This window comes from Sinohyriopsis cumingii, chromosome 13, assembly GCF_028554795.1.
Source record: "Sinohyriopsis cumingii isolate HCF-2022 chromosome 13, ASM2855479v2, whole genome shotgun sequence".
Classification (NCBI taxonomy): Eukaryota; Metazoa; Mollusca; class Bivalvia; order Unionida; family Unionidae; genus Sinohyriopsis; species Sinohyriopsis cumingii.
Genome location: NC_142973.1, coordinates 66,339,044 through 66,366,180, shown reverse-complemented (window position 1 = coordinate 66,366,180; position 27,137 = coordinate 66,339,044). Strand labels below are relative to the sequence as shown.

The window sequence follows — 27,137 nt, the reverse complement described above, 5'->3', positions numbered from 1 at the left end:
ATCTTTATTTAAATCTCAAAACCTCGCTTCTAGATGCAATAACATGGAACTATAGAAAGTAGTATGCGCAACTAACGAGAGATAATCAGCCTTTGTACAGTCAACGGGAGACAGTGTCGTCAAATCTATCGAAACCACATAAAAGACCTTTTTTTATTGGTAAGGTATTTTTCATTTAGAACCTATTGATGAAAAGAATGGAAAGAATTACAGCATATCAAAACGTTTTCAAGACCATAAAATGTGATCAATTTTGCGAAACTCTTCATTTGCTACAATTTTGTTCTCACTGAAAATTAGCATGGCAATGTGGTATGTATAGCCGATGAGCCAACCGCGTAAATCTGTTGTCACTACTGTGCTGATTGATTGATTGATGTGAACACTGTCTTCATGCCTTTAGATTAATTTAACAATAATTATAAGGTTTTGTGTTCATGAAAGAAGACTTCCGTGTATGTCATATTTGTTTTGTTTGGGGGTTTTGGTGTTTTTTTTTAGTATTAAAAAAATCAAAACTGTATCCTGATAAGGAAGCTAATATTGATTCCTCCCTAATTATAGTATCTAAAAAGTTCAAAGCGGGATGAACGAAAAATACAAGCACGATTGAGCTGAAAGCTTTCATCTTCCGGAATCAGGGCAAATTGAAAACTAACGTCATTTTGCTGCAAGCAAGCTATGTCCTGCGCAATTGCAACATCGAAACACAGGAAGAAAATTAACAACCACTAAAATGGCTTGAAAAGATATCCTGTGTTTAAAAATGTCATTGAATTTCGTTATTACTGCAAATGGTACTAGTTAATATTAAAGCATATTGGAACATCTTGATTTTCATTACATTGAGAAGAAAAAATATTTCATTGTAACTTTTAATTGCTTACTGTCGTTGTCATATTAGAACACCTTATTTGGTGGTAGCAATCGATCAAGGTGCTTTGTAAGGTCGTTATCTAATGGTGCCTACGGAAGTGAGATGTAAAATACACGTTGAGGATTTTTCAAAATCCAATATCATAAGAAAATTTTGGACACGACAAAAATATTCACTAAATGAGGATTGTAATTTTTTTCTTTCTCGTTGTAGGTAAAAATGAATATGGTATCTTGGTATATACTCACCGTCTGGCTGGCTGCAATCTGTACGCAAAGACACACATGCGCAGGTAACACAACAAATCTATGTATCAAACCGTGAGTTTACGTTGATTGCCATTATATTCGACCTAATCGAAATATTTACAAAAAGCAATGCAAATAATATGAAGATTATCTAACCAGCAACGATAAAGGCATTCGTGAGATTGACAAAGTTCCGAATATTTACGTCATTAAAGAACAATTAATTAAACAGGATGTCTTAATTAAATATCATAGCTACAATTATCATGATGTGAAAGATCACATGACTTCATTGACAATTAGAACATTCAATAAACTCTTCTGACTGTTTTCTTGCTAGCATTGAAATTGTTCAATTTTACCTCAGTGCCTTACATCATGTACACGTGTCATGACTGAAGCATTTGAATTTACTGCAAACTGCAAGCAATGAAAAAAATATAAATTTATTCTACCCATATCATCGATACTCTTATTATGCGTCTTTTTAGATATAGTTTCTTTTCAAGTCTATTATTATTATAAAAAAATGGTTGTTAATTGGATAACACATAATTTTGATCGTAACTTTGACCTCATTATTACGTATATGAGTCCGGAACTCGGAAAATCAGACATGTATATGAGCAGTGGAAGGGCCTTATATAACGAGTTTAACTTACCCACCCACCCCTGCCCACACGCACACTGCATATAGTCAAAAACATTATTACGTTAAGAATAAATACGATATTGCCATTGGAAGTGGTGTCGTAATCATAAAATTTACGGTATATAAGTGTATGTACAGGTGGCAAAAGAAAACAAACAAAAACAAAACAATATTGCTATCATTACAGGTTTCGATAAGACAGTGTTCAAATATGATCACAAAGAATTTATTGATGTGTCTTACATGAATCAAACAGTCTAGGCCCATACGAAACTGATTTTGTTCCCCCGTGTATCCTATTTTTTTCAAGTCTAAAAATTAGGTAAATAACTAATTTAAAACTGGTACTCATGTTGGATCCGTCATGATCAGTATGCAGAACTACTAAGGCAAGGAGAGTGGTTTTGACATGCATTTTAGGCAAAGAATTAGGGAAATATTATCATTTCTTTCTTCTTTCCTTTGAGCTCCAATTGCTTTTACACTATTTTGCGCATCGCTGGAGATTATTTCTGTCTGTCGGTCTGTATCTGTATCTTTCTCTGTCTCCTGTCTGTCGGTCTATCACACACACACACACACTCACACACACACACACACACACACACACACACACACACACACACACACACACACACACACACATATATATATATATATATATATATATATATATATATATATATATATATATATATATATATATATATATATATATATATATATATATATATACCTATATACATACATAAAGGGACATAACTCTGATAATTCTAAGCCTGGGAGGAAATGGTTTGTTTGACCGGTTACTTTCCATAACAGATTGACAGCTCATACGTAGCACGTCTAATGACTAATGATACAGTCCCGAAAATAGGAAATGTTCATAGTTTCTGAAATTATATTATGGATGTTTATGTTTTCATCAATTTTCTATTAAGTGATAAAGCGAAAAAAGGACTTAAAACATTTATAATTAAGATTATTTTATATTTAGAGAGATATTTGTATTTGCTCATCACCATAATAAAGGAACATGATAATTTAAGTTAATGCAAGTTGTTTTTATTTCACTGTTTCGTTTCGTATTTTCTGGGATTTTTTACAATATACCTGGATTCCGAGTGGCCTAGTGGTCTAAAGCACTCGTCTGTACCGATCACAGCCATCTCACCTCTGTCCACGTGGGTTCGAGTCTTGGGCTTGGCCAATGTAGGTATGTGATAAAGTTTCCAATAGCTTCCCGTTAGTCTATGTTCTTACCGGGATTTGACCCGGGTTTTTCTTCCACCAGTTTTACGGCCGCCATGACTAGCCTATCTTGCGCTGAAAAATGGCGTTAAACAAAAAAAAAAACAAAAAAAAAAAACAATAAATAAAAAAAGACGGATTCTTTACAACCGTTTTCAGTGAAAGTGTGTTCTGTATTTAATTTAATTGCATGTCCTTTTCAGTGTGCATTTTTAAAATTTAATTTATAAATATGTGATAAACAAAAAGCTGATAACTATTATACACGAGAAGTATCTAACATTTTAACAGTTTAAAAATCAAAATAATATTGAAAACTTTTCCTTCTAAAATTGCTCCTCTTTAGCAATACACGTCAGAACGACAGCCATATTTTAAAAAATAAGTTCAACGTTTTGGAAAAATATTGTAATTTGCGCTTTGGGAAGAAATATGTAGTGTTTTCCCTGAGAAAGGCACATGTTATCTAAATTCGCTCTCTTTGCAGGCATATACTCCAAAGATAGAAACAGAGATCAAACAGAATATGTCTCAAACTCTCCAAAATTCTCATTTACCTACCTCACCCAATCAGATGGGGGGGGGGGGTACATATGGCCCGGGTCTCAACCCCTAAGGGGTTAAATCTTTATATATATTTTTTACATTTTTTATTTTTTTAAAAATGTTTTTCTAATTTCATGGTGTTTGTTTTTGTAATAATATTATTATATGTTTTTTTATCTTATAGGTGTTGTCTAATGTTGTAAAGCGCTTAGAGCTTCTAGAGATTAGGCGCCATACAAAGTCCTCATTATTATTATTATTATTATATATGAAATTTTTTGGGCTTGTTGTGGCATTCGATTAATTTCCTTTGGCAAAAGTAAATAAGGAACTATTTTTCTCTCTCAAACTTATCAAAAAACGTATATATAACCTCTATATATATATATATATATATATATACAATGCAGTTTGAACATGTACGAAATCTGCATGTATAAAATATACCTAACCTGGTCAGTCGATGTATCTAGACTATATTAATTCTGCCTAGTATTATTAAGCATTTTCTTGTAGAATCCAATGATTGCACTTTCCATTCTTTTTGGTGTATAGTAATTCTCTGTAATTAATCATAATTAATCAGATATACCTTGATTTCTCTCGTTGGAATCCGGAATGACTATTTACATAGATGCGAATTAACTACTAGGTCGACATGCGAGTGTCTCGGCTACGCACCGGTGCATATAACACAGACTGAGTAGCTTCATTCTTTTGGTCAAGTGTGCTTAGTCGTGATGGAATATGGACTGGTACATGCAGGCAAGGCGATGGGAGCCGTTTACCCACGGAACTGGGTTCGAATCATTGTAAAGACCGAATTAAATATTCTCTATGCCCTAAGATAGTATTATTTGTATTCATCATTAATTTTACCTAGTATTATCAAGCATCCTCCTGTAGAATCAGAGGATAGTGTGTGTGATTAGGATTTTTAACGTAGCCTTAAAAAAATTCATTCATATCGCTACGATGTATGCATTGTTTTATAGTGATGTCTAGCACTGGGGCATCATGCCGCACATATGTAGCATGTCCCACCCAGTCACATTATCCTGACACCAGTCCAACCAATCCTAACACTGACCTCTTAATGCTGAGCGCATAGCGAGGCAGCTGTAAGTACTATTTTTGTTAGACTCAGCCTGGGTTCGAACCCACGACCTCCCGCTTCCGAGGCGGACGCTGTCACCACTAGGCCATCAGAGCGGTCCCGTTCTATATTTTATATATATATATATATATATATATATATATATATATATATATATATATATATATATATATATATATATATATATATAGCACACAGTAAAAATGATTCGTGAAGGGTTTTTTACGTAAATCTATTTCATAAATTATTTTTTATCTCCTAAACTATAATAATGAATAATGAATTTATGTATTCATGCATGCATGTACGTACGTACGTACGTACGTACTTATGTATGTATGTATGTATGTGTATGTATGTATGTATATATGTATGTATGTATATGTATGTATGTATGTATGTATGACTGACTGACTGACTGTATGTATCAATGTATGTATGTATGCTTGCCTGCATGCATGCATGCATGTATGTATGTATGTATGTATGTATGACTGACTGTATGTATGACTGACTGACTGTATGTATGTATGTATGTATGTATGTATGACTGACTGACTGTATGTATGTATGTGTGTATGTATGTATGTATGCTTGCTTGCATGCATGCATGCATGTATGTATGTATGTATGTATGTATGTATGTAATAGCCTTTATGGCACCTCGGCTCAGTAGTGGCTGTATGATAACAACTAAAAGGAATAACATGACAAACATTTTGAAGATAAACTCTTCCAAATAAATGTTGAAATATAACATAAAATGAGAAGTGCAAAGAGGTGGAACTTTGTAAAAATGTATTTAAAGTGGAAGACAAAGGTAAAATTAATATAAAAAGAAAAACAAAGGTAAAATGTACGTAAAATAGAAGGCAAAAGAAATATGTGTATATATAAAGACAATAGTAAAATAGAAGACAAAGGTAAAATATGAGTAAAATAGAAGACAAAGGAAAATACGTATGAAATAAAAGACAAAGGTGAATCATTATAAAAACAGAAGACAACGGTAAGGTATGTATAAAATAAAAGACAGAGGTAATTTGTACATAAAACAGAAGACAAAAGGAAAAAGTGTAGAAAATAGAAGAGAAGATTAAATGCATATAAAATATTTAAAAAAGGTTAAATGTATATAAAATAGAGGACAAAGGTAAAATGTATATAAAATAGAAGACAAAAATAAAATGTAAATAAAATAGAAGACAAAGTCAAAATGTATATCATACAGACGTACAGATTTACGTTATTTCTGTGTCTTCATGTGTCTTTATAACAGTGTACGTATCAGCCAGACATGTAATGTAGGACGAGCCCGAATATAAATGTTGTCTACATCATGTTATTCGGGTCTTTGTGTATATCAGTCACAATCATGTATAATAAATGTCGGCTCTGTCGATGTATGCTACCTGCAATCTTTATTTGGAGTGTTCAGCATGTACGAAAATAAATTAAGCGCGGTCCTGGTGACAGAAGTTGTTTACATCTTATGTAAACCGTACAAGTGAGTGTCGCTGTCAGTCAAAATACAATGTATACGACATGACTACTGATGTATATTGTCTGTACTTCCAGTGGCGTCGCTAGGGGGGTGCGGGGGGTGCGGACCGCACCGGGTGACACCATATCAGAGGGGTGACACCAAAATGAAAAATTGCAAATTTTACAGAGCACACACTGCTCGGTCTAGTCGGATTTCATAAGCCGATAACCGATCATAGTTAAATACATGACTAGCAGGCACAGCAGTGGCGTCGCTAGGGGGATGCGGGGGGTGCGGACTGCACCGGGTGACACCATCAGAGGGGGTGACACCAAAATGACATTACTAAGGATTCTGTATGGTCTGTTACGGAAGGAGGACCATGGGGGTGACACCATGAGCTACCGCACTGGGTGATACCAACCCGAGTGACGCCACTGTGTACTTCATTTTTAGGTAGTGCACGCATGAGTGTGCGTCAGATAAAAACATTACTCTTTCACGGACCATCTTTGCTAACCAATGATCTTCAGGGGATTGATGACCCTTGCCTAGCGATGATAGGGACCGGCCTAATGATGCATGTTGTTGTTTGCATACGTTTACGTAGGCTCTTTCATAGAAGGAAAAACACCCTGGAACGATATAGGGACAAGGGTGAATTCAAAATGGGGAATTTTAGAAGGGGTGGGGCTATACAGGGACAAAAAAGTATTGGGACTTTATAGGGACAAGAGGAATGAAACAGGGAAGGTGACGTCACCGTACTGACGATGAGCAACAATGCAGCAAAGAGCTGACCTCATTTGGAGCAAACAGCGGGGGAAAAAAAAAACATAGAACGCTTGGCGGGAACGGGATTGGCGGGACAGAGACAGACAACAACAACATAATAATAATAATAATAAAAATAATAATGAGGACTTTGTATAGCGCCTAATCTTTAGAAGCTCTAAGCGCTTTACAACATTAGACAACACCTATAAGATAAGAAACATAATAATATTATTACAAAAGCAAACAACATGAAATTAGAAAAGCATTAAAAAAATAAAAAACATGCTGAGAATATTTCAGGTAGGAAACATTATTTGGTCTTTAAGTTTGTTCTTGTAGTCGAAATAAGTGAGTTTTGAGAGCCCTCTTGAATGTGATCACTGTGTCTTTGTGTCTAAGTTCAGTGGGCAATTCATTCCACGTTGCTGGGCCCTGGTATGCAAAAGAACGCTGTCCATATGACTTTGTTTTCATAGTGGGAATAATGAGTATACGATTGTCAAAAGAGGAGCGTAAGTATCTTGCTGGTGTGTACACATAGGTGAGGTCAGATAGGTATGTTGGACTGGAGTCTGACAGTGAAATGTAGCACAGAGAACAAATTTTGTGTTTGATTCTGGATCGAATGGATAGCCAGTGTAGGGTACAGAGCAGCGGGGAGGTGTGTTCTGATCGTGGTACTCTAAGTATGATCCGAGCAGCTGCGCTTTGAACTTTTTGAAGTTTCTGGAGTAGATATTGAGATGAACCAGACAAAACTGAGTTACAATAGTCCAGTCTTGAAAGTACTAATGAACACACAAGTGTTTTAGTGGCATCAGCTGAAAGATATTTGCGAATTGAGCTGATGCGTCTCAGCTCAAGATATGCAGCCTTGCATATGTTCATGACATGTTGGTGCGATATGAGAGTACTGTCCAGAGTAACACCTTTTTCTTACTGATTGTGTGAATTTAATGTTGGCGTTGCTGATATTTATTGTTTGAGGTAAAGGATGTGAATGAGAAAGTCTTTGTGTTGTGATCAGAATGGCCTCAGTTTTATCATCATTCATCTGCAGCTTCTTACAAGTCATCCATGATTTAACATCAGAAATGCACCTCTCTACACCTTGGATGGTAGCATCAACTTCAGTTGGGTGGCTAGATTTGTATATTTGGGTGTCATCAGCGTACAATTGATGAGACACTGGATGATGATCTATGACACTTGAGAGCGATTGAGTGTACAGAATGAAGAGAACAGGTCCAAGAACAGACCCCTGTGGAACACCACAACATAGATCAACTGGGCTGGAGTGTATTCCATCTGCAGACACAATTTGGGTCCTGTTGACCAAGTAGGACTTGAACCACAGTAAGGCTGTATCATGAATGCCAAATACTTGCTGGAGACGGTGAAGTAATATATCATGGTCTATTGTGTCAAATGCTGCACACAGATCAAGGAGGGTGAGGACTGTAATCTTTCCGCTATTCAACGCAGAGAGAATGTCATTAACTACTTTTAGAAGAGTAGTTTCAGTACTGTGGCAAGGGCGATATGCAGATTGTACATTGCTAAAAAGACTATTTGAATTTAGATGAGATACAAGCTGAGATAGAACAACCTTTCCTAAGATTTTTGAAATGAATGGGAGATTAGAAACTGGGCGGTAGTTTTTTAAATCGTTATGGCCTAGTGTTGGTTTCTTCAGCAGAGGCTTTACAATGGCAGTTTTGAAAAATGATGTGAATTCCCCAGATGAGAGAGAGGTATTAATAACATCAGTTAGTGAAGGCAATACTGGATCTAAGCACTCAATCAGCAGTGATGTTGGAATTGGATCAAGTTCACATGACTTTGGTGCACTCTTCATCACGATTGTACGTACGAAATCCATAGAGACAGGTTCAAATGATGCTAATGGTTGCCGCTCAAATTCTATATCCTAACTGTATGGTGACGACGAGTCAATTGAAATTGTGGTGTCAAGCTTATCTCTAATGGTTTGTACTTTGTCACGGAAGAAATTTGCAAACATGTCCGGAAGGTCGACTGGAGAGAAGGTAGTTGGAAGTAGTGTAGATTTATTCCTTGACATTAGCTTGTTAGTAATCTCGAAGAGCTCTTTGCAGCTGGAACTTTCCATAATCTTAGTAGTGTAGTCGGCTGATTTCGCTGCATGGACTATATTTGTGACATTCTTCTAACTGCTATACAGTGACATACAGTTACAAACACTTATACAACACTCTAAAAAAAATTTTGAGGCAAGAAAGCAACTCTTTTCATGGCATATGAGTGGTCCTGAAAAGGACCTTTGGATTTATGTTAACATTATTCCGTTAACTAAGAGGGCATTGCATAGGACTTCTCGTCCTTAAACTTTGTCTGACTTTTGGTTTGTAGATAAGGACCCTCTTCAAACAGTCTTCTCTCCACATAAATTCTTCTTTTCCAAACGCTACTATCCGTGATCCTGATAACTGTCCATGATGATTTCACATACATGGGTAAGTCCGTACGTAATAGCATTGACGATGCGAGAGTAGAGGTTTCTACGTTGGTCCACATCTTGTGACGAGAACAAGTGAAGGGAATGCGGTGAACTGCGGTTATTTATAGGGGAAGGGAGGATCAAAACGGACTGAGTTAATTCACCAATCCAAACACGCGTTACAAAATTCAGGCACAACACGGAGTCAGTCTTCCAATCCGAAGAGAGTGCTGTGTGACGTTACATTCCCTGTATAGAGCCGCTAGCGTCTGTGCGCAGTCAATCCATGCGACACAGTTTTCAATGATGACGGAACCTAAGAAGACGATGTATTGGGGTGCACCAGCTGTGGAGAAGACAAGTGATAGTATAGCAGCGGCTACTCAAGTCAACACAATCCTACTTCAAGAAGAGGTTGATTTTAATTGAGATTTAGTGGATTTTCTTTCTTCCTTGCAAGAATTTGTTCCGGTACCAGTATCTTCGCCACCTTCTTCTTTACCACACGTGGAGAATTTTAAACAGAGACAGATAGAAGAGTTGGAGAAATTTTTACAGCAGCAAAAGGAAGCAGAACAAGCTTTTCTTCTTCAACAACAGCGAGCAGAAGAAGAGGAAAGAAGGAAACGACAAGAAGAAGAAGCAGAAAAGAAACAAGGTCTAAGAGAGAAGGAGGACAGTGAAAGTCAAACGGTCACGGTACTCTTAGACATTTTAGCAGAGTTAAGGAGTCTGAAACAAATGTATCAGACTTCTTTATTACTACCGAAGAGAAAAAGACCTTCCCGAGCTAAACAACTCAACCCTGTTACTACGTCTACCATAACGCCCCTAGTGATTTCTACCAAATCATCATCGACAGGGGGCAGTCCAGAAGTAGGCCTTGGCCGTGGCAAAGGCTTAAGGCAGTTAAAGCTGATTGCTTCCTTTCCTGAGTTTGTTTTTTAAACAAACATAAACCCAAAGGCCCTTTTCAGGGCCACTCGCTTCTCTCGAAAAGAGATAGTATTTCAATTGCCAACATCAATTAAAACTCAAAAAGCCCTTTTATGCCCATCATGTACGTGTGTGAGTGTAGGTTCTTATTCTAAAAATTGAAACCAAGAGACACTTACGTTTTATGCCTGGTCTATTCTGGTACAAATTTTACAATCCAATTCACAGCACAACATAACACTTTAAAAAGTTCATAGGCTTCTTCTGTCTCTGTCTTCATTCTCTCTGTTCTTTAAATTTCTTCACTTTCACATGTTTTTTCTCCACTTCTTCACTTTCTCCTCGTCTTCTTTTCTTCTCATGTTTCTCTTTCTGAACGTGCATGGAATCTTCCTTTGGGGTGGGTGCCTCTTCTTCTTGCTGTTTTGAACCCATCTCTTCTTCTTGCTCCTGTTGTTTCTTAGGACAATCTGAAGACCAATGACCTTTTTCTTGACAATGATAACAGTTATCTTGCCTTTTGTCTCTTCTAGCACCTGTTTTGCTTTTTTAACGGTCTGGACATTCTGAAGACCAATGTCCTTTCTTCTTACAGATATAGCAAGTATCTTGACTTTTATCTCGAAAGGAGGGTGAGTAGTCCGTCGGCTTGTATGAAGAAAATTTTCTTATGGCACCTCGCAAAGCTCTTATCAAAAGTTCGATTTGTGTAGGTTCGTCCATCGTTCTGCTCACTTTGAGAGTGAAATGAATATTGGAAGGGAAGTCACACGCCCTTTATATATACGCTGGTCTGCCATAGATATAAAAGTGACCCATGGTGTTTAAAATGTAGTCATTTGACTTTTCGCAGTCAAGATGAAACGATCGCATACAATAGTGAAGAAAGGAGAAGAAAGTAAGAGGCAGAAACGTGATTTATCGCCTTGTACAGTAGCCGAAGTCTTGGCACAGATTCATGCCAGTGACTTTGAAGATGACATGAGTGAGCCAGAATCCAGACCCAGACATTCTTCACCTAGCCAAACTTCACCACCAACAGTAAACGCTCAAAATTACTATCACATTCGAGAGACGGAAAAGCGCTCCTCTAGAAAATTTAGAACTGTGGCTTACACTTACACGATGAGGTTTAAAGATTTCAAATCCGACGTACCATTGGAGAAAGCAGAGGGCTTTATCACCGATGTGTGGGATTCTTTGTTAAGCACACTGAAACGCCAATGAGAAGCCAAAGAAGACGATCACTTGAGACTTTCCATTCATCACGACAGCTTGAAATCACCTGTTTGGATCGAGTTCAGCAGCCCAGCAGAACTGACACCTTCCAAAGTCATGGACAAGATTCAACACGTGCAACAATCCAACGACAAATTTCACATCACCGATGGAAAAGCGACACTGTTCATGACTCACGTCTCTCTCCCCAATGGGACTGGACAACGAAGAAAAGTTATTGGTGAACGACCTTCGTAGCATCAAGCGTAGCCTCGTCCAAATTAACAACCCTCAAGACCAGATGTGTTTAGCCAGGGCTATCGTGGTGGGACGAACCTATGCCAAAGACACACCCTGTGGCATTCCTGAAATGCAAACATTTCAAGACGTCTTGGCTCCACGCTACACCTTGAAAGTACACCCTCAAGAAGAGCGAGGGCCACTATTGTTACGAGGCAAAGATTTCCAAGACGGAAAATACATTCACGTCTATTATCACGATGAACATTTCGAAGCTATTACCAGTATCACCGCATTCTTGGGATACGGTTATTACTGTGAAAAATGTGACCATGGTTATAATAACCGAGAGTAACACAAGCATTGCGGATCGAAATGCTCAGGATATTTGGTCTCTCAAGCCTGTCTGGACGAAGGACAAGAACGAGTGCATTGCCCTGCTTGTCAACGCACTTTTGTCAGTCCAACCTGTTACCAACAGCATCTGAAACTGCAATGTTTACAGCAGAAAGGTGCTTGTCAACTGCTGATATTGTGCCCTACTTGTGGACAAGTCATTCGTAGCAATAATGTCAAGGCACACGTATGTTCAGGAAAGAAACTGTCACATTTGTCACCAAATCATGGACTTGGAACACCAATGCTACATTCAAAAATACCAACCACAACAAGAGGAAGATGACCAGAAGAAAGGCAATTTCATCTTTTTCGATTTCGAATTCATGCAAAAGACCGGCATTCACGTTCCTAATTTCTGTGTGGCTCATCGAACGTGCTAAAAGTGCATCCAAGAGCCTATCTTTGGTCATTGCCCTCACTGCAGCAAGATTCCTGGAGGACGTGAAAAAAATCTTTCAGAGACCGAACACGCTGACCGATTTTGCCCAATGGATCTTAAACCCCATCGACTAGATGTGGAGCCAAGAGGACATCGAACGTTACGGAGATTGTCATCGCCATGCCACAGTAACGGCTCACAATTTCTCGGGATACGATGGCCAGTTTCTTTTGAGATACTATACGGAACAAATTACCGAACGTCCGAAAGTGACTTTGAACGGAGCCAAAATCATTTCCATGCAAGTGGGACAAGTACAGTTTAAAGATTCAATGAGTTCCTTGGCCATGCCTTTGAGCCGAATGCCTAAAACGTTTGGAATGACCAAACAACATGCCGTTCTACCCCATATGTCTGAGGCTCACTGCTACGACCCCGACAACATGCGTGCCAAACAACGAGAAGCTTTCTTCGCTTGGTACCAGGCTCACGCCTCAAACACCTTCTACTTTCAGGAAGAAATGTTAAAATATTGTCGTTCCGACGTGGACATTTTACGACGTTGCTGTGGTAAATTTCGAGAACTGTTCATGGAACACGAAGGGGTCGATCCTTTGAAAGAAGCCTGTACCATTGCCAAAACGTGTTCCTTCGTGTACCGTCAACGATTCATGCTCGAAAACACCCTGACTGTCATTAGTCCTCAAACGACCAACTTTATCAAACGTCAATACTCGGTCAAAGCCCTACGCTGGTTACATTACTTGTGCGACAAGGAAGACAAATGGATCCAAGACACCCGCAACGGAGGAGGCGAAAAGACCATCGGGACGTATTTGGTGGATGACTGGGGCTTAAAAAACCCCAAGATCGTGTACGAGTTTCATGGTTGCTTATTTCACGGATGTCCTGTCTGTTACACTCAACGTGGCATTAAAATCAGTTTTTTCAACGAACCATGGAAGACTTGTACCAAGCCACTTGTCAACGACGTTTGAAGTTAGAACAGCAAGGATATCAAGTGGTGGAAATGTGGAAACATGAATACGATCACAGTTTGAAAAACGATCCCGAGTTTAAACGTATCGTGGAAAGTTACAAGCTGGTGGACCCACTGAACCCGAGGGATAGCTCGTACGGAGGACGGACAAATGCCACCTGTTTGCTGTACCACGCTGACGAAGAGAAAGGAGAAGAAATCAAATATTTGGACGTGTGTTCACTGTATCCTTACGTGTGCAAATATTGTCACTTTCCTGCAGGGCACCAGCAATTGCTGACGGAACACTTTGACCTGGATAATATTCAACAATACGAAGGCTTGATCAAGTACAAAGTCTTGCCTCCCACGGACTTGTACCATCCCGTATTACCTCACCATTGCCAAGGAGAACTGATGTTTCCCTTGTGTCGTACTTGTGCCGAAACGTGTAACCAAGACCAACATTGTCAGCACACCTAAGAAGAACGCGCCTTGACGGGAACGTGGCTGAGCGTGGAATTGTTCAAAACTCTGGACATGGGATACCAACTGTTAGAAGTATACGAAATTTACCACTTCCCCAAGACACAAAAATACCACAAGGGCGACGAGAGTCAGAAAGGCATTTTCGCAGACTACGTAGATGCTTTTTTGAAACTGAAACAAGAAGCCAGCGGCTATCCTTCCTGGTGTCACACTCCCGAAGATCAAAGGACATTCAAAGAGAAATACTGGGAGCAGGAAGGTATCACTTTGGATCACATCGAGAAAAGAGAAGGCAGGCGATCGTTTGCCAAAGTGATGTTAAATTGCTTGTGGGGCAAAATAGTACAACGACCGTCTTTACACAAGACAGAGTATTTGACAGAACCTTTCCGCTATACATGAAACACGTGGACGTCGTTCGTGAGGATTTGATCTTAGTCAATTACGAAGAAGATCTTGACTTTGTACAAGCCGACGAATTTGGAAATGCCATCACTGCGGCTTACGTGACAGCCCATGCTCGCTTAAAATTGTACGAGGCTTTAGAACTGTTAGGTGATCGCGTCCTGTACTTTGACACGGACAGTTGCATCTACATCGATCGCCCGGATCAACGTCACCCTGACATCGAAGGAGACCGTTTAGGAGCATGGACAGAAGAACACCCCGATGAGAAGATTTTAAGTTTTGCTAGTGGCGGTCCTAAAAATTACGGCTACAAATACCGGGACAAACAAGGTGAAGTGCATGCTGAATGTAAAGTGAAAGGATTGACTCTCAATTATCGCACCAGTCGGGTGGTAAACTTTGTGGGATTGAAAGAAGCCTTGCAGTCGTAAGATGATGGAAACTTTAAAGTGACCACCTACCAACCGAACAAGATTGTACGTTTACCCACTCACCAAATCGTTAGTCGATCCTTGGAAAAACTTTATCAAATCGTGTACCAGAAACGTCATCCATATCACTTCTGTTTGCCGTACGGTCACGTCAATATTGGTCAGCATATAAAAAGGTCACAATATGCAAGATCGATAGTTCATTGTGACTACCAAGACTAAGCGAACAAAATGAATCCTTTAAAACAGATATCATTCAAGTTCGGGGATTGTAAAAAAATTACCTCTCCATAGTGTGACTAGTAGTGGATGGATAAGACCCATGCATTGCGGCAAAAATTGTCCGGAAGGAAACTGTAAGTGTGCATGCGGTTACCATTGTAATTGCGTAGCGGAGTTTGCTGTGGAGTGTGATGCCGTGCCTTGCGATGAGAGCGATGCCGTACGCTGTGACCTCAGCGATGCAACAAAGCATCATGGGAACTTTGTCCTCAATACTACTACCACTACACCTATCATAGAAAGTGATGATGTGCGTGTCAAACCTGACGGATGCGAAAGCGATGCCACTCGTTATCGTGGACTCTTTACTGGTTTTCATTGTGGATGTCAACCTTCACGTCTACCACCCTACGGATGTCATCCAACACTGAGCAAACTCCTGTCGATATCACCCTGCCCTCTTCGAAACGAACCTGTGAAAGACGGATATGCGTTCCCTGTGCGTTTGCCTAAATACTGCGACTTTGAAAATCGTCTTAAATCATTCAAAAGAAAATGGCCTAAATATCTGGGAGGACCGACCCCCAAAGAATCAGCCAGAGCCGGATTTTTCTACTTGGGCGAAGGGGATACAGTGAAGTGCTTCAGTTGCGGTGTGTCACTACACCAGTGGGAACAACAAGATTCAACATACCTGGAACATACTCGATGGTCTCCGAATTGTCACTACCTACCTGTAGTGGGACTGAGTAATTGAAGTGACCTACCATGTCGTTTAAGAAACCAGATTGGCTAGGAGTCAAACGTTGGATACCACCGAGACCAGTATTTAAACCCCATTTAAAAATAATATTCAAGCATTAACAAACGAACTGCAAGAGAAGATCTGCAAGGAAGTTTTGCAGGGACATGCCAAAGCGAAATCTCAATGGGTGATTGTAGAACCTTTGTGTCGAGAAATTCACAAGAGGAGAGTGAAAAAAGTCAACAAACGGATTAGACTTTTCTGGATCAAGTGTGCGTTCATCCTATTATTCTGCTTTAGACCGTTTACATCAGAAGATTTCAGTGACATTCTTTCCCGTTACCCTGAATGGCAGTGGTCAGAAATTACTCATTATCTTCATTACTTTCGCTCTATGAGAAGATTTTAAATACCATAGTACTGACTGACATGATCGTGGATACTTTACAAGAGAACTTTCGGGGTTTGCCTGTGGAGTTGAGTGAACGCATTTAGCGACAGTTGGTCAAAATACAAGTGAAACGCAAACTCAAAATCATTTCTCGATTTTTAAATTATGCTCTTTTCCAAAGTATAAGAAGACTGATTATGAGTAGAGACTACCTCAGTCACAAAGGCAAACGAAGCTATTGGCCACGACCCAGTAATTCCAAAGGAGTATATAACTATGGATACTTTACAAGAGAACATTTTGGGCTTGTCAGTGGATTTGAGAGAAGACATTTACCAAGAACTGGTCAAAATTCAAGTGAAACGTAAAGAACAGTTGCATCCGTTACGTCACCGATGTTTAAACAACTAGTACCTGAATGATATAAGAAGATTGATTCATGAGAAAGTGTTCCAGAGGTCAGACCTTGTTAAACTGTTCGAGCACGAGAAGTATCGGTATGTTAATGATTTTCGTTACTACGAGATACACGTACTGCAACGAATTCCAGAAGAAGAGTTGGTGGATTACCAAAATCTTTTGCACAACTTGAACTTAGTGGAAGAGGAAGATTCTGAACGAACTGTGATTTGTATGTTGATGATTGAACCATTTAGATTCGCTACTGGAGTACGATAATCTCTGTGCAGAAAGTACATTTATTGCTTCCGAAAAAAAGAGGGTATAAAAACAGGCTACCATGCCACAACCTTTCTCAGAAGTGATTCAACATAATCCGTGGAAGGAAATCAATGACACTATTCAAACAGTGGAAGATTACCAACACTTATTACCAGAACTGTGTCCATTCAATTTGTGGTAGACGTGTGACGTGTGTCTTAGTGGCTTGTTTTCTGGGATTTCGTTTGCCAGCGGATTCCTTTTGGACTCTCTACTTACCAACCAATAACACATGAAAGTGGTTCCTTTAAATGACCACGAGAGACTCATTTTTCTCAAAGCCTTGCGTTTTCATAGGGATATTTTTCGACCTCTACAGGAAAAAATGATTCGTCAACTTTTGGGTACCGAAGATGTGTATGACGATGTGTGTGTGGCTTGTGACTTACACCCTCATTGGACTGATGTACGTAACTGGAAAAATTGGGGTTTTGAGGCTTTGACACAAGAAGTGACCCTTTATGCTCGAGAGTTGTGATCCTCCATTCAAACGTCCAAGGAAAAAAGTGACTTTTAAACCTGTGTTAGTGACAGTGCCAGAAGAACCTGTCACCGAGGACAATCACTTTCTTCAGGACAGGACTGTCATAGACATTCCCGAAAGACCATTCCGGGAGGACACTTGTGTGACATTACCCCATGTAGAGTCTGTAGGAACATTACACATTGTCCCTATGACAACTTGGTTACCAAAACATGTTGTACAGAGACTTGTTTCTATTCCACTTTGGTCGTTTTGATGTGTATTTTATCGTTGTACTTAACCCTTTGGCTTTTATGTATTTTTGTCTTTCGTGTTTATTTTTAAAAAAATGAATAAATGTGTCCTGAGAAAGTATAAAACTCATATTTATCTTGTCTGTCTTCGTTCACAAGTAGCATTCTTTGCACTATGGTTACCTCTGCTGTCTCTGCTCCCCCTTCCTCCACTTTCAAAGTCATCGACGAACACTTAGATCGTGCCAGTTGGGAGGCCTTGTATCTTCGCCATCCCTTTAACATCTTAATTGCTGGACCTAGCGGTTCAGGCAAAACCGAATTTCTGAAACGTTTGATCGAACATAAAAATCATTTGATCGATCGTCCACCTCAACGAATCGTGTGGTGTTACAAAGAGTGGCAATCGGCGTACAGTCTCTTGCGAGAATGTCAAGGCGATTCCATCGTGTTTGTGGAAGGCATTCCTAACGAAGATGACGGAATCGTGTCTGACCACAGTCCAACCCATCTGGTCATTTTCGGCGACATGTTAGAAGAAGACGAAGAAGAAATTAAACTGTGGTTTACACGCAAAAGACATCATGGTAATGCCAGTGTCATTTGCATTACTCAAAATTTGTTTGAAAAAAAGTAAAGCCTATCGCACCATCATTCTCAATGCTCATTACATGGTCTTGTTTAAAAGCCCTCGAGATAAATCGCAAGTGCAAGTCCTAGCCAAACAGTTAGGAACACCTTGGCTGACTCATGCGTACGACGATGCCACTCAAACTCCACATGCCTATTTACTCGTCGATTTGAAACCCACCACTCCTGATTATTTGCGATTTCGTACCCATTTGTTTCACCACTGGTGTCAAGACGGATGGCCTGTCCTGTACATGTCTCCGTCGTCGACTTAACCCAAAAAAATCTATAAAAACCTCGGACACTTTTCGTCTGTCTCACACATCGTCGACATGTCACCAATCCACAAATACGTGCTCGTGTCTTAGAAACCAGTCTTAAAGAAGTCTTACGATGGTTTACGGTGACAGCAAGTCAATTACTGCAAGGCATCATTCAGATTCCTCATCAAACCAAACGCTTGTTTGACAGAAACAAAGTAGCCTTGACACAACTGGCCGATCCCCGCATCGACACTCAAACCAAAAAGCAAATCATTCATTTTGAAACCTGGAGGGAGCGGTACTCTAGGAGGTGTGATCATTCGCTCCCTCATAAATGGGATCATAGTGCCCCCAAAGTTCTCTCTAAGAAAAATGCCACTCCCAAAAAACCCAAACGAAGCCCAAAGAAGAAAAGGAACAGCGGTGCCAAGACCAGGTCACAACCCCAGAAAACGAAAAGCCCACAGAAAAAGAAAAAGAAAAAGTCCCCAGAAAAAGAACATCCCTCAGAAAACAGTTTCTATTCGCAAGAGAGACACTTCGGCCAGGACGCAACCTTACATTCGCAAACCACGACCTGCAACGACAGTGGCCGCGTCTCCGGTGTCCTCAGGTTCTTCCACATCTCCATTGCTGGTGATGCCAGCCCAACCCCATTTGACATCCGTTCTTCCTCAGGTGATGCATCCATGGAAACCCACGTCTCCAAGAACTTCACCTCCAGCGGTGACACCTTCCTCCTCTTTAGCGGCAGTGTCAGCTACTCACAAAGTACCTGCTCCCAAACGCAAAGTCCAAAAGAGATTGGGTATGTTACAGAGTTTACTGGATTTGTCCAAGCAAGAACTGTCCCGATTCAGCGGTGACACCTTCCTCCTCTTTAGCGGCAGTGTCAGCTACTCACAAAGTACCTGCTCCCAAACGCAAAGTCCAAAAGAGATTGGGTATGTTACAGAGTTTACTGGATTTGTCCAAGCAAGAACTGTCCCGATTCAGTCCTTTTGCGAACCCCTCCACGACGCGTGATGTCTGTCATCATGTTGATACGACGCAAAACAATCAGTGGCGACGCGTTCCAGTATAAAAATCCTGAGACAAAGATGGGTAATAGTGGGTTTTTTGTGCTCATGAAAGCCCAAAGATGTCACCTCAAAGAAGTGCACACCGTGACTATCGCCATTCTCCTGTCCATAAAAGAAAGAGACAATGACAGTCTCGTCATCCGACAAAGCGCTTAGCCAAGCATCGACGTTACCCCAAGAAAAGACACAATAGTACAATGAAAAAGAGGAGTATCCAAAGGAGAGGATTCTTTGGCGATTTTGGAAAACACATTGTCACCTTTTTGACGAAGCGATAGTCAAAAAAGATAAAAGGGTGTATGATAAAACATAGACGTCAGTGTATTTTTGGTGTGTGTCCCGGAACCAACAAGCATTGATGCCACTCCCCAGAAAACATCCATCTTCTAAACCTAAAGGAAAGAAAAGGAAAGGACTACTTCCTCGTTTAGTCAAACATGGGGACATGTTATCTGTCCTGTCCAAAGCTTCTCCACCCATGCGAGAGAAAAAACTCGTTCAAACCGCCTCCAAAGATGTCATCGATACCGTGTGCGAATGTTGTTTGAACGTCTTGAAAGGCACGATACCTTTGTCAAAACTACAGAAACAATACTTAGCCAAACATCGTCACGTTCTTCGCCAAATGGTTCAAAAGAAAATCCCCATTCGTCAAAAAAAGAAGACGTTGGTCCAACGCGGAGGAATGTTGCCTCTGTCGTTAGGACCCTTGGTGAAAGGAGTATTGGGAACCATGATGGGAGGACTCGTGGAAGAGAGATAAAAGAGACCTCTGAAGTCCAAAGATCTCAGAAGTGACCCTTGAAATCGAATGGAAGGACAAAAACTGGTTTTAGTGCCTTACAAACGATGGATGGAATACCATCGTTGGCAAGAGCAACGGACCCCGCATTTGCCTCCCAATCCAAATTTGACCGAGATGTCCCAGTTACAACACGAATTGAAGTCATTGATGGATCGCCACAATTTGTCCGAAACAGAAAAATCGCAAAAGTACGGTCAACTCTTGCAACGACTACAACTCTTTCACCAGAAAGCTTTAGACGAAACAGCTCAGCCAACTCTGAAAGAGTGTAAGGCCTTGATGAAAAGTCCATCACCCACGCCAACCACCACCACCACCACCACCCCCCAGTGGTCATGTGAGACGTAACCCACGAAAGCCTGAGAATGAAGAGGTACGAGAAGTCTTTCAAACATCGTCAGCAGCTCCCATTCCTAGTAAGACTGCAGCGTCCTTGTTGACTCCTTACCCCACACCCCAACGAGAAGAACTGAAAGCTTGGGTTAAAAAGATGATGTCCACTCCTCCTTCTACAAAAGTAGGAAAGAAAGAAGGGAAACCAGAAGTGAAAACAGAAAAGAAGACCAAAGCCATTCCATTACCACCCCCACCACTACCTTCGACTTCTACTCCCGTAGCCCATCGGACACGTAAATCCGTTTCCAAGCCACCCTTTCGTCCCGTCCAAAGTAGCATCAGCGAAGAGTGGGTGACTTATTAACAAAAATGGAGAAGGTGTTAGCCAACAATTACTACGATCCATCCCATCCTGCAGGTTACGGAGGAGTTCAGAAATTGTATCGTGCTGCCAAAACTCGACTGAAAAGTCTCCGTTTACCTCAAGTGCAACGATGGTTACAAAAACAAGCTACATACACTTTACACAAACCCATTCGACGAAAATGTTCTAGAAGTCGCACTCGAGTGGAGGGTATCGATTATCAATGGCAAGCCGATTTAGCCGATGTCTCTCATTTGGCCAGCTTCAGTCGTGTTTTGTGTCATCGATGTATTTTCCAAATTTGCCTGGGTTGTGCCATTGACTTCCAAATCGAGCAGTGAATTAGTGCGAGTCCTCCAACTGGTGTTGAAATAAAGCGGTCGTCACCCTCTTCGATGGCAAACTGACAAAGGCACCGAATTTCTGAACCAAGCTTTCCAAAAAGAAATGAAAAGAAAAGAAACGTGACATTCATTTTTTCACCACCGAGAATCCCGAAACCAAAGCCAGCATCTTGGAACGTTTCTAACGCACTTTGAAAGAACGCATGTGGACATATTTACACATCACCACACTCTCAAGTACATCAACATCTTACTGCACCTGGTTCAAGCGTACAATCAATATTACCATCGAAACACTGGACGTGCCCCCCACCCACCCCCAAGAAGTGACTTCCGACAACGAAGCGCTCGTTTCTGATCGCCTGTTTGGTACGTCCCCGACAGTAGCTGTCCCCAAGAAAGGTGAAGTGTTGACCGTACGAGATTGGGTGCGCATTGGCAAAACCAAACGCACTTTCGACAAAGGTTACTTAACCAACTGGACCACCGAATGGTTTCGTGTCACTGGACTGCATGGCCATCATCCTGTCGTCTATAAATTGGAAGATATGAACGGGGAAGTGTTAAAAGGAACGTTTTACTTACCCGAGTTACAACGTGTCACCAAAAATGAAGACTACGTGTACGATATCGAAAGCATTTTCGAACGCAGAACCCTTAAAGTGTGAAAACGACGTGTCAGAGAAGTCAAAGTGCGTTGGAAAGGATATCCTCCCAGTCTTGGATGGACGCTTCACAAGTCATCGAATATAAAAAGAAGTGACCATCATGCTCTACCATATAACCTTAGCTACCGCTACCACTGCAGCGACCACTCCTTCACCGAATTCTTCTCTGCAAGATCTACAAAAACAACCTTTGTGGGTGTGGTGTGGAGAACGTGTGCCTAAAACGCAAATCGTCTTTTTCTGCCAAATCTTCGTGGTGTATTGTGTCATCGGTGCAGCCATTGCCAATTTGAGTTTGCAACGAGGAGACAAACAATTGTGGACCATTTTATTGAGCTGTTGCATCAGTTACCTTCTTCCCAATCCTTCCCTGAAATACTCCTCGAACGGGAACAACGGGAATATTACGTCCAGTGTCAGTCACCACTCCAACAACAACAACAACAACAACAACCCCATTTTGGGCGGAGACCCTCCTCTGACTTCCAGTGACCCCTCGGACAGCCACAGAACTCTGGAATTATGAACAACAACCAATTTTACTTAACCTTACCCAGTGACAGTTCCATGGACTTGTTTCCCAACAACAGTTTTGTGCTGTTACACGACCAAATTACCTCAGGCCATCCAATTAAACCTATTGGGAAGTGGCTTTGGTGGAAATCATTCACCCTACACAAATCAGAAACATAACTGAAACTAAAAACAGTTTTAAGGTTGAAATTATGAACAAAACACTGCAACAAACCTTGACTAACACTAAACATCATAAATTAACTGCAAAGCTTACAGTACCCAACAGTGACCCTCCTTTGTACATCTATGAGTTTAAAATTAACTCAGGACATTATTTTAGTGGTCAACATCTGGTGAACGCAAATGCTGACAATTTCAATACAACATTTGACAAAGTTCTGGCCACACTAAAAAACGTCTCACCATTGAGTACCATAAAATTTCGCATCGCCTGCTAATAAACTTTGAAAGTGAAGAAAAAATTATAGGTATTAGATTTTGCCCTGAATTGTATGACATTCTGGGTGGAGACCTCAATATGGCCACGGATAAGAACCAAAAGATCACCATACCAAACATTGTCAGCAACCTGGATTTTGCGAGGTATTTTCGATCCCCGGTAGAACTGAACCAAGGACTGAATTTGATCTTGTCTACTCCGATGTGGTGGAGTACAACATGGTGGGACATACCTCCGTACCGTTACTGCGTGTCATTCCTTTCAAAGTACATTCTGCCACGAACGCTGACGAAGAAGGTGTCTTCGCGAATTTGTATATCCTCATTATTTACCCGTCAGTAAGTCGTATTTTGACACTGTCAACATTGCTATAAAAGGAGATTTAGGACAAAATATTCCATTCACCAAAGGGAAAGTCACGGTGAAACTCCATTTTCGAAAAAAGATTCTCTAACGAATCGTAAGTCATGTATCCAGTGTATCGATGCGTCGCTCGACAGCGAGGACATGGTTAAGGAGATATGTTGAAATCAGCCTTTCGTTCAGTGGCCCCAGTTTTGAAACTAATGGTGACACGAGGATTGCACGCCTTGAAAGATGCCGCATTGACGCAAGGCAAAGAATTTCTCCAATATGTCATCATCGACAAACAAAACCCTCAAGAGGCATTCTTGAGAGCAGGCAAAAATGTCTTGCTGAAAACGGGCAAGCCATGGACGCTCTGTATATTTGTGTGTGTAAACAATAACAATAAAGAAGAGCAAAATGCATATGTATCGAGTTCATTTTTAGCGTGATAATATCGTATATTCTGCTCTTTGTCAGCGTCTTAATCAAGAAAAAAAAGATCTTTGAGAACGATTAAGTTAGGGGACACAATTTACTCCATATTGACGATGGCCTACTTTTCCGACTATTATTGTCCCACAAGTGAAAACACGTATGAGCACGCCTATGTAATAAATAATGTTTACGGCGTAGGTGCGCGAAATAATTGGTAGGTAAAATTGATTGAAAGGAAGCTTATATTGATAGAGATTTTTGTTAACATAATAACCTTTGTTCTGGGCTACGTACAATCATCAAAGTTTGTGTAAGACTTGGCTCGTACAGTATGGAAGAGGTATGTTGATCTTATGTTCAAAAGATCGTAGGTCAAAGTAATTGTGGGTCAAGGAAAATGGGCTTGGCAAAATAACTTTTGTTTTGGAGTAAGTTCCTTGACTCACCTTTTGTGAATTTCTAGCACTAGTGGGTTTAGTTCAAGACCGCATGCATGGATCAAAGATCCAAGCCAATGAAACCAGTTCATTTGTTATATACATACTCCAATACCCAACTAGTGCTAACATGGCGGACAAAATTCAAGACGGGGCTGGCATGTAATGTGCCGTTCCCATCACTCAAGTTAATGACTGTCTAATATTTTGATAGATTGCTAGGGTGAAACATAAAACGAAAAGTTATACAAACAGAATACATTTTTTTTTAATTGAAAGCTTACCTTCCACAGACTTTTGGTAAGGAAGAGTTGCGCCAATCACTACCCTCCCACCATAAAACATGTGAGTAAACGTTTTCCAGATATTATTAACTATCTAGGTGACACAATTTTTTTCTTATTTCTTAAAGAGTCTGGTTGGCCACAAAGAGAATTCCGTGGTGTATGGGTAGCTACTGTTGCCAATATTGACTGGCCATTATCTCGGCATCATACCACTGACCAACAAAAGGCCGAGTTGTTGACTATCCTGGACAAAGCCAAAGAAGTACACTTCAATGCCATTGTGTTCCAAGTAAGGCCCGCTGGGGACACTTTCTACCATTCTTCCCTTGAACCATGGAGTGAGTACCTTACCGGCACGCAGGGAAGAGCTCCTTCGCCACATTATGACCCTTTACAATTAGTCGTCGAGGAGGGACATAAGAGAGGAATAGAGATTCACGCATGGTTTAATCCGTACAGAGCACGTTCTGGCAAGACCACAGACACCGATCTTGCGTCGAACCATATGGCTAAACGGTTCCCAAGTCACGCACATGCATATGGTCATGATCTTTGGATGGATCCTGGTGCAAAGGTGGTACAAGATCACATATATTCCGTCATAATGGATGTAGTTAAAAGGTATGACATTGACGGCGTTCATTTCGATGACTATTTCTACCCATATCCAGTATCAGGCCACGACTTTCCTGACACCCATACCTACCATGAATATACAGCAGGCGGTGGGCATTTATCTTTAGCTGATTGGAGGAGGGAAAACGTCAACACGCTTATCCATCGAATATACAATGGAATTAAAGCCACAAAGAAGAATGTGAAATTTGGCCTAGCTCCCTTTGGGATTTGGCGACCTAGCAACCCTCATGGGATAAACGGTCTTGATGCATACAATTCGTTGTATGCCGACTCCAAAAAATGGCTCCACGAAGGATGGATCGACTATTTGTCTCCACAAATCTACTGGCAGATAGATCCACCGCAACAAAGTTTCACCACATTACTGAACTGGTGGATACAGCAGAACACGAAACAGCGACATATCTATGCAGGAATGTTTGCTGGAAACACGCTTCTGAAACATTGGCCTCTTACAGAGATCGGCAGGCAAATTACAGAATCCAGGGCAAGAAATGGCCATCTCAGTCTTGGGGATATTCAGTACAGCATGAAGTATTTTAGGGATAATAGTGTAGGTATTAGTGATTACTTTAAGCAGCATCTGTACCAAAGTCCTGCACTATGTCCAGAGATGAGTTGGTTGACTGCAGACCTTCCAGCCGTGCACAGTCCAGCCAACCTTACCGTTGCTGGCCATAGAATGACATGGCACAAGGATACTAGTGCAGTTATCGATCTTTGGTCCATCTACAAGAAGAAAGCCGATGTGTGGGAACTTGTTGCTGTCATAGATAAAGATACGGTCATTTACAACGCTAAATCGAATGGTGAATACGCGGTAAGAGGCGTGGACCGAGCCAGGAGAGAGAGCGTTCCTACCATCATACACGTTGATGATGCAGGTGGTTCTGCGATTGTTGGTTAGACACTACTAATGCACTGCCTCCCAGCGTGATTTGTACCGTCTTTTGATAGACGAAAAAAAAAAGATAAACTATTTACGCTTTCATTAGAAAAGGTTATGCTGGCTGAAGATTTTCTTGTCTTGCTGCTCACTGATACAATTTTGTTTTCACCTGAAGTGAGTAGGGAAAAAAAATTGTTCTGTTTTTGTAAACCATTAGTTAACTTCAGTGTGAAGACTAAATAAAGCAAGTCCGGTCACCGATTTTACGTTAGTGTTGTTTACTTTAAATAAGTATTCTTTCCATTGTAATTCAGAATGTTTCATTCATATATCCACCTTCCATGGACGAGGAATAAACGTATTTCATACAAGACGCTTCTTTCGTTCCTCTTTTGTAAAAGATAGATTTTCACACACACACACACACACACACACACACACACACACACACATATATATATATATATATAATTTTCTTAATCTCTAATTAATAGGAAAATATTGTATCACCTTAAAGAACAATATATTTGCAAAAAAAGGAAATAGTTTAAAAGTACTTAGAAATTCCTTTCCACCATGAAAAACAATCACATGGTGTGTGTTGCATAATAGCATTAAAAGAAAATGAAATGTAAAAATAGATATGCAGGGAAAATAAATAAAACATATAGGTATATATATATATATATATATATATATATATATATATATATATATATATATATATATATATATATATATATATATATATATATATATATATATATATATATAATGTTTGTGTTGTAGCATCATACCAATTCAAAAGAGTCATATTTCTATACTGGTTCAAATATGACCTGTCATTTTGTATAATTATACGGTTCTCTTTGCTTAAATTCACATCGCATTTCCACAGTCAATATATTAGCAAAGAATTTTCTATTT

At 40.2% G+C, this 27,137-nt stretch overlaps 1 protein-coding gene across 1 annotated transcript; it reads left to right on the top strand.

Annotated features, from left to right (window-relative positions):
* LOC149785754 (uncharacterized) lies at positions 1-26,519 on the top strand. Its single transcript, XM_089931235.1, has 3 exons — positions 1-159; positions 1,091-1,169; positions 24,808-26,519. Exons 2-3 carry the CDS (start codon positions 1,097-1,099, stop codon positions 26,226-26,228), a joined length of 1,494 nt encoding a protein of 497 aa, XP_089787361.1. The 5' UTR covers positions 1-159; positions 1,091-1,096; the 3' UTR covers positions 26,229-26,519.
* The last annotated feature ends 618 nt before the right edge of the window (positions 26,520-27,137 follow it).

Coding starts and splice junctions, on each gene's coding strand:
- LOC149785754 (XM_089931235.1), top strand. CDS start 1,097: ATGAATATGGTATCTTGGTATATACTCACCGTCTGGCTGGCTGCAATC. Junction 1,170..24,807: donor GCAAAGACACACATGCGCAG/GTAACACAACAA, acceptor TATTTCTTAAAG/AGTCTGGTTGGCCACAAAGA.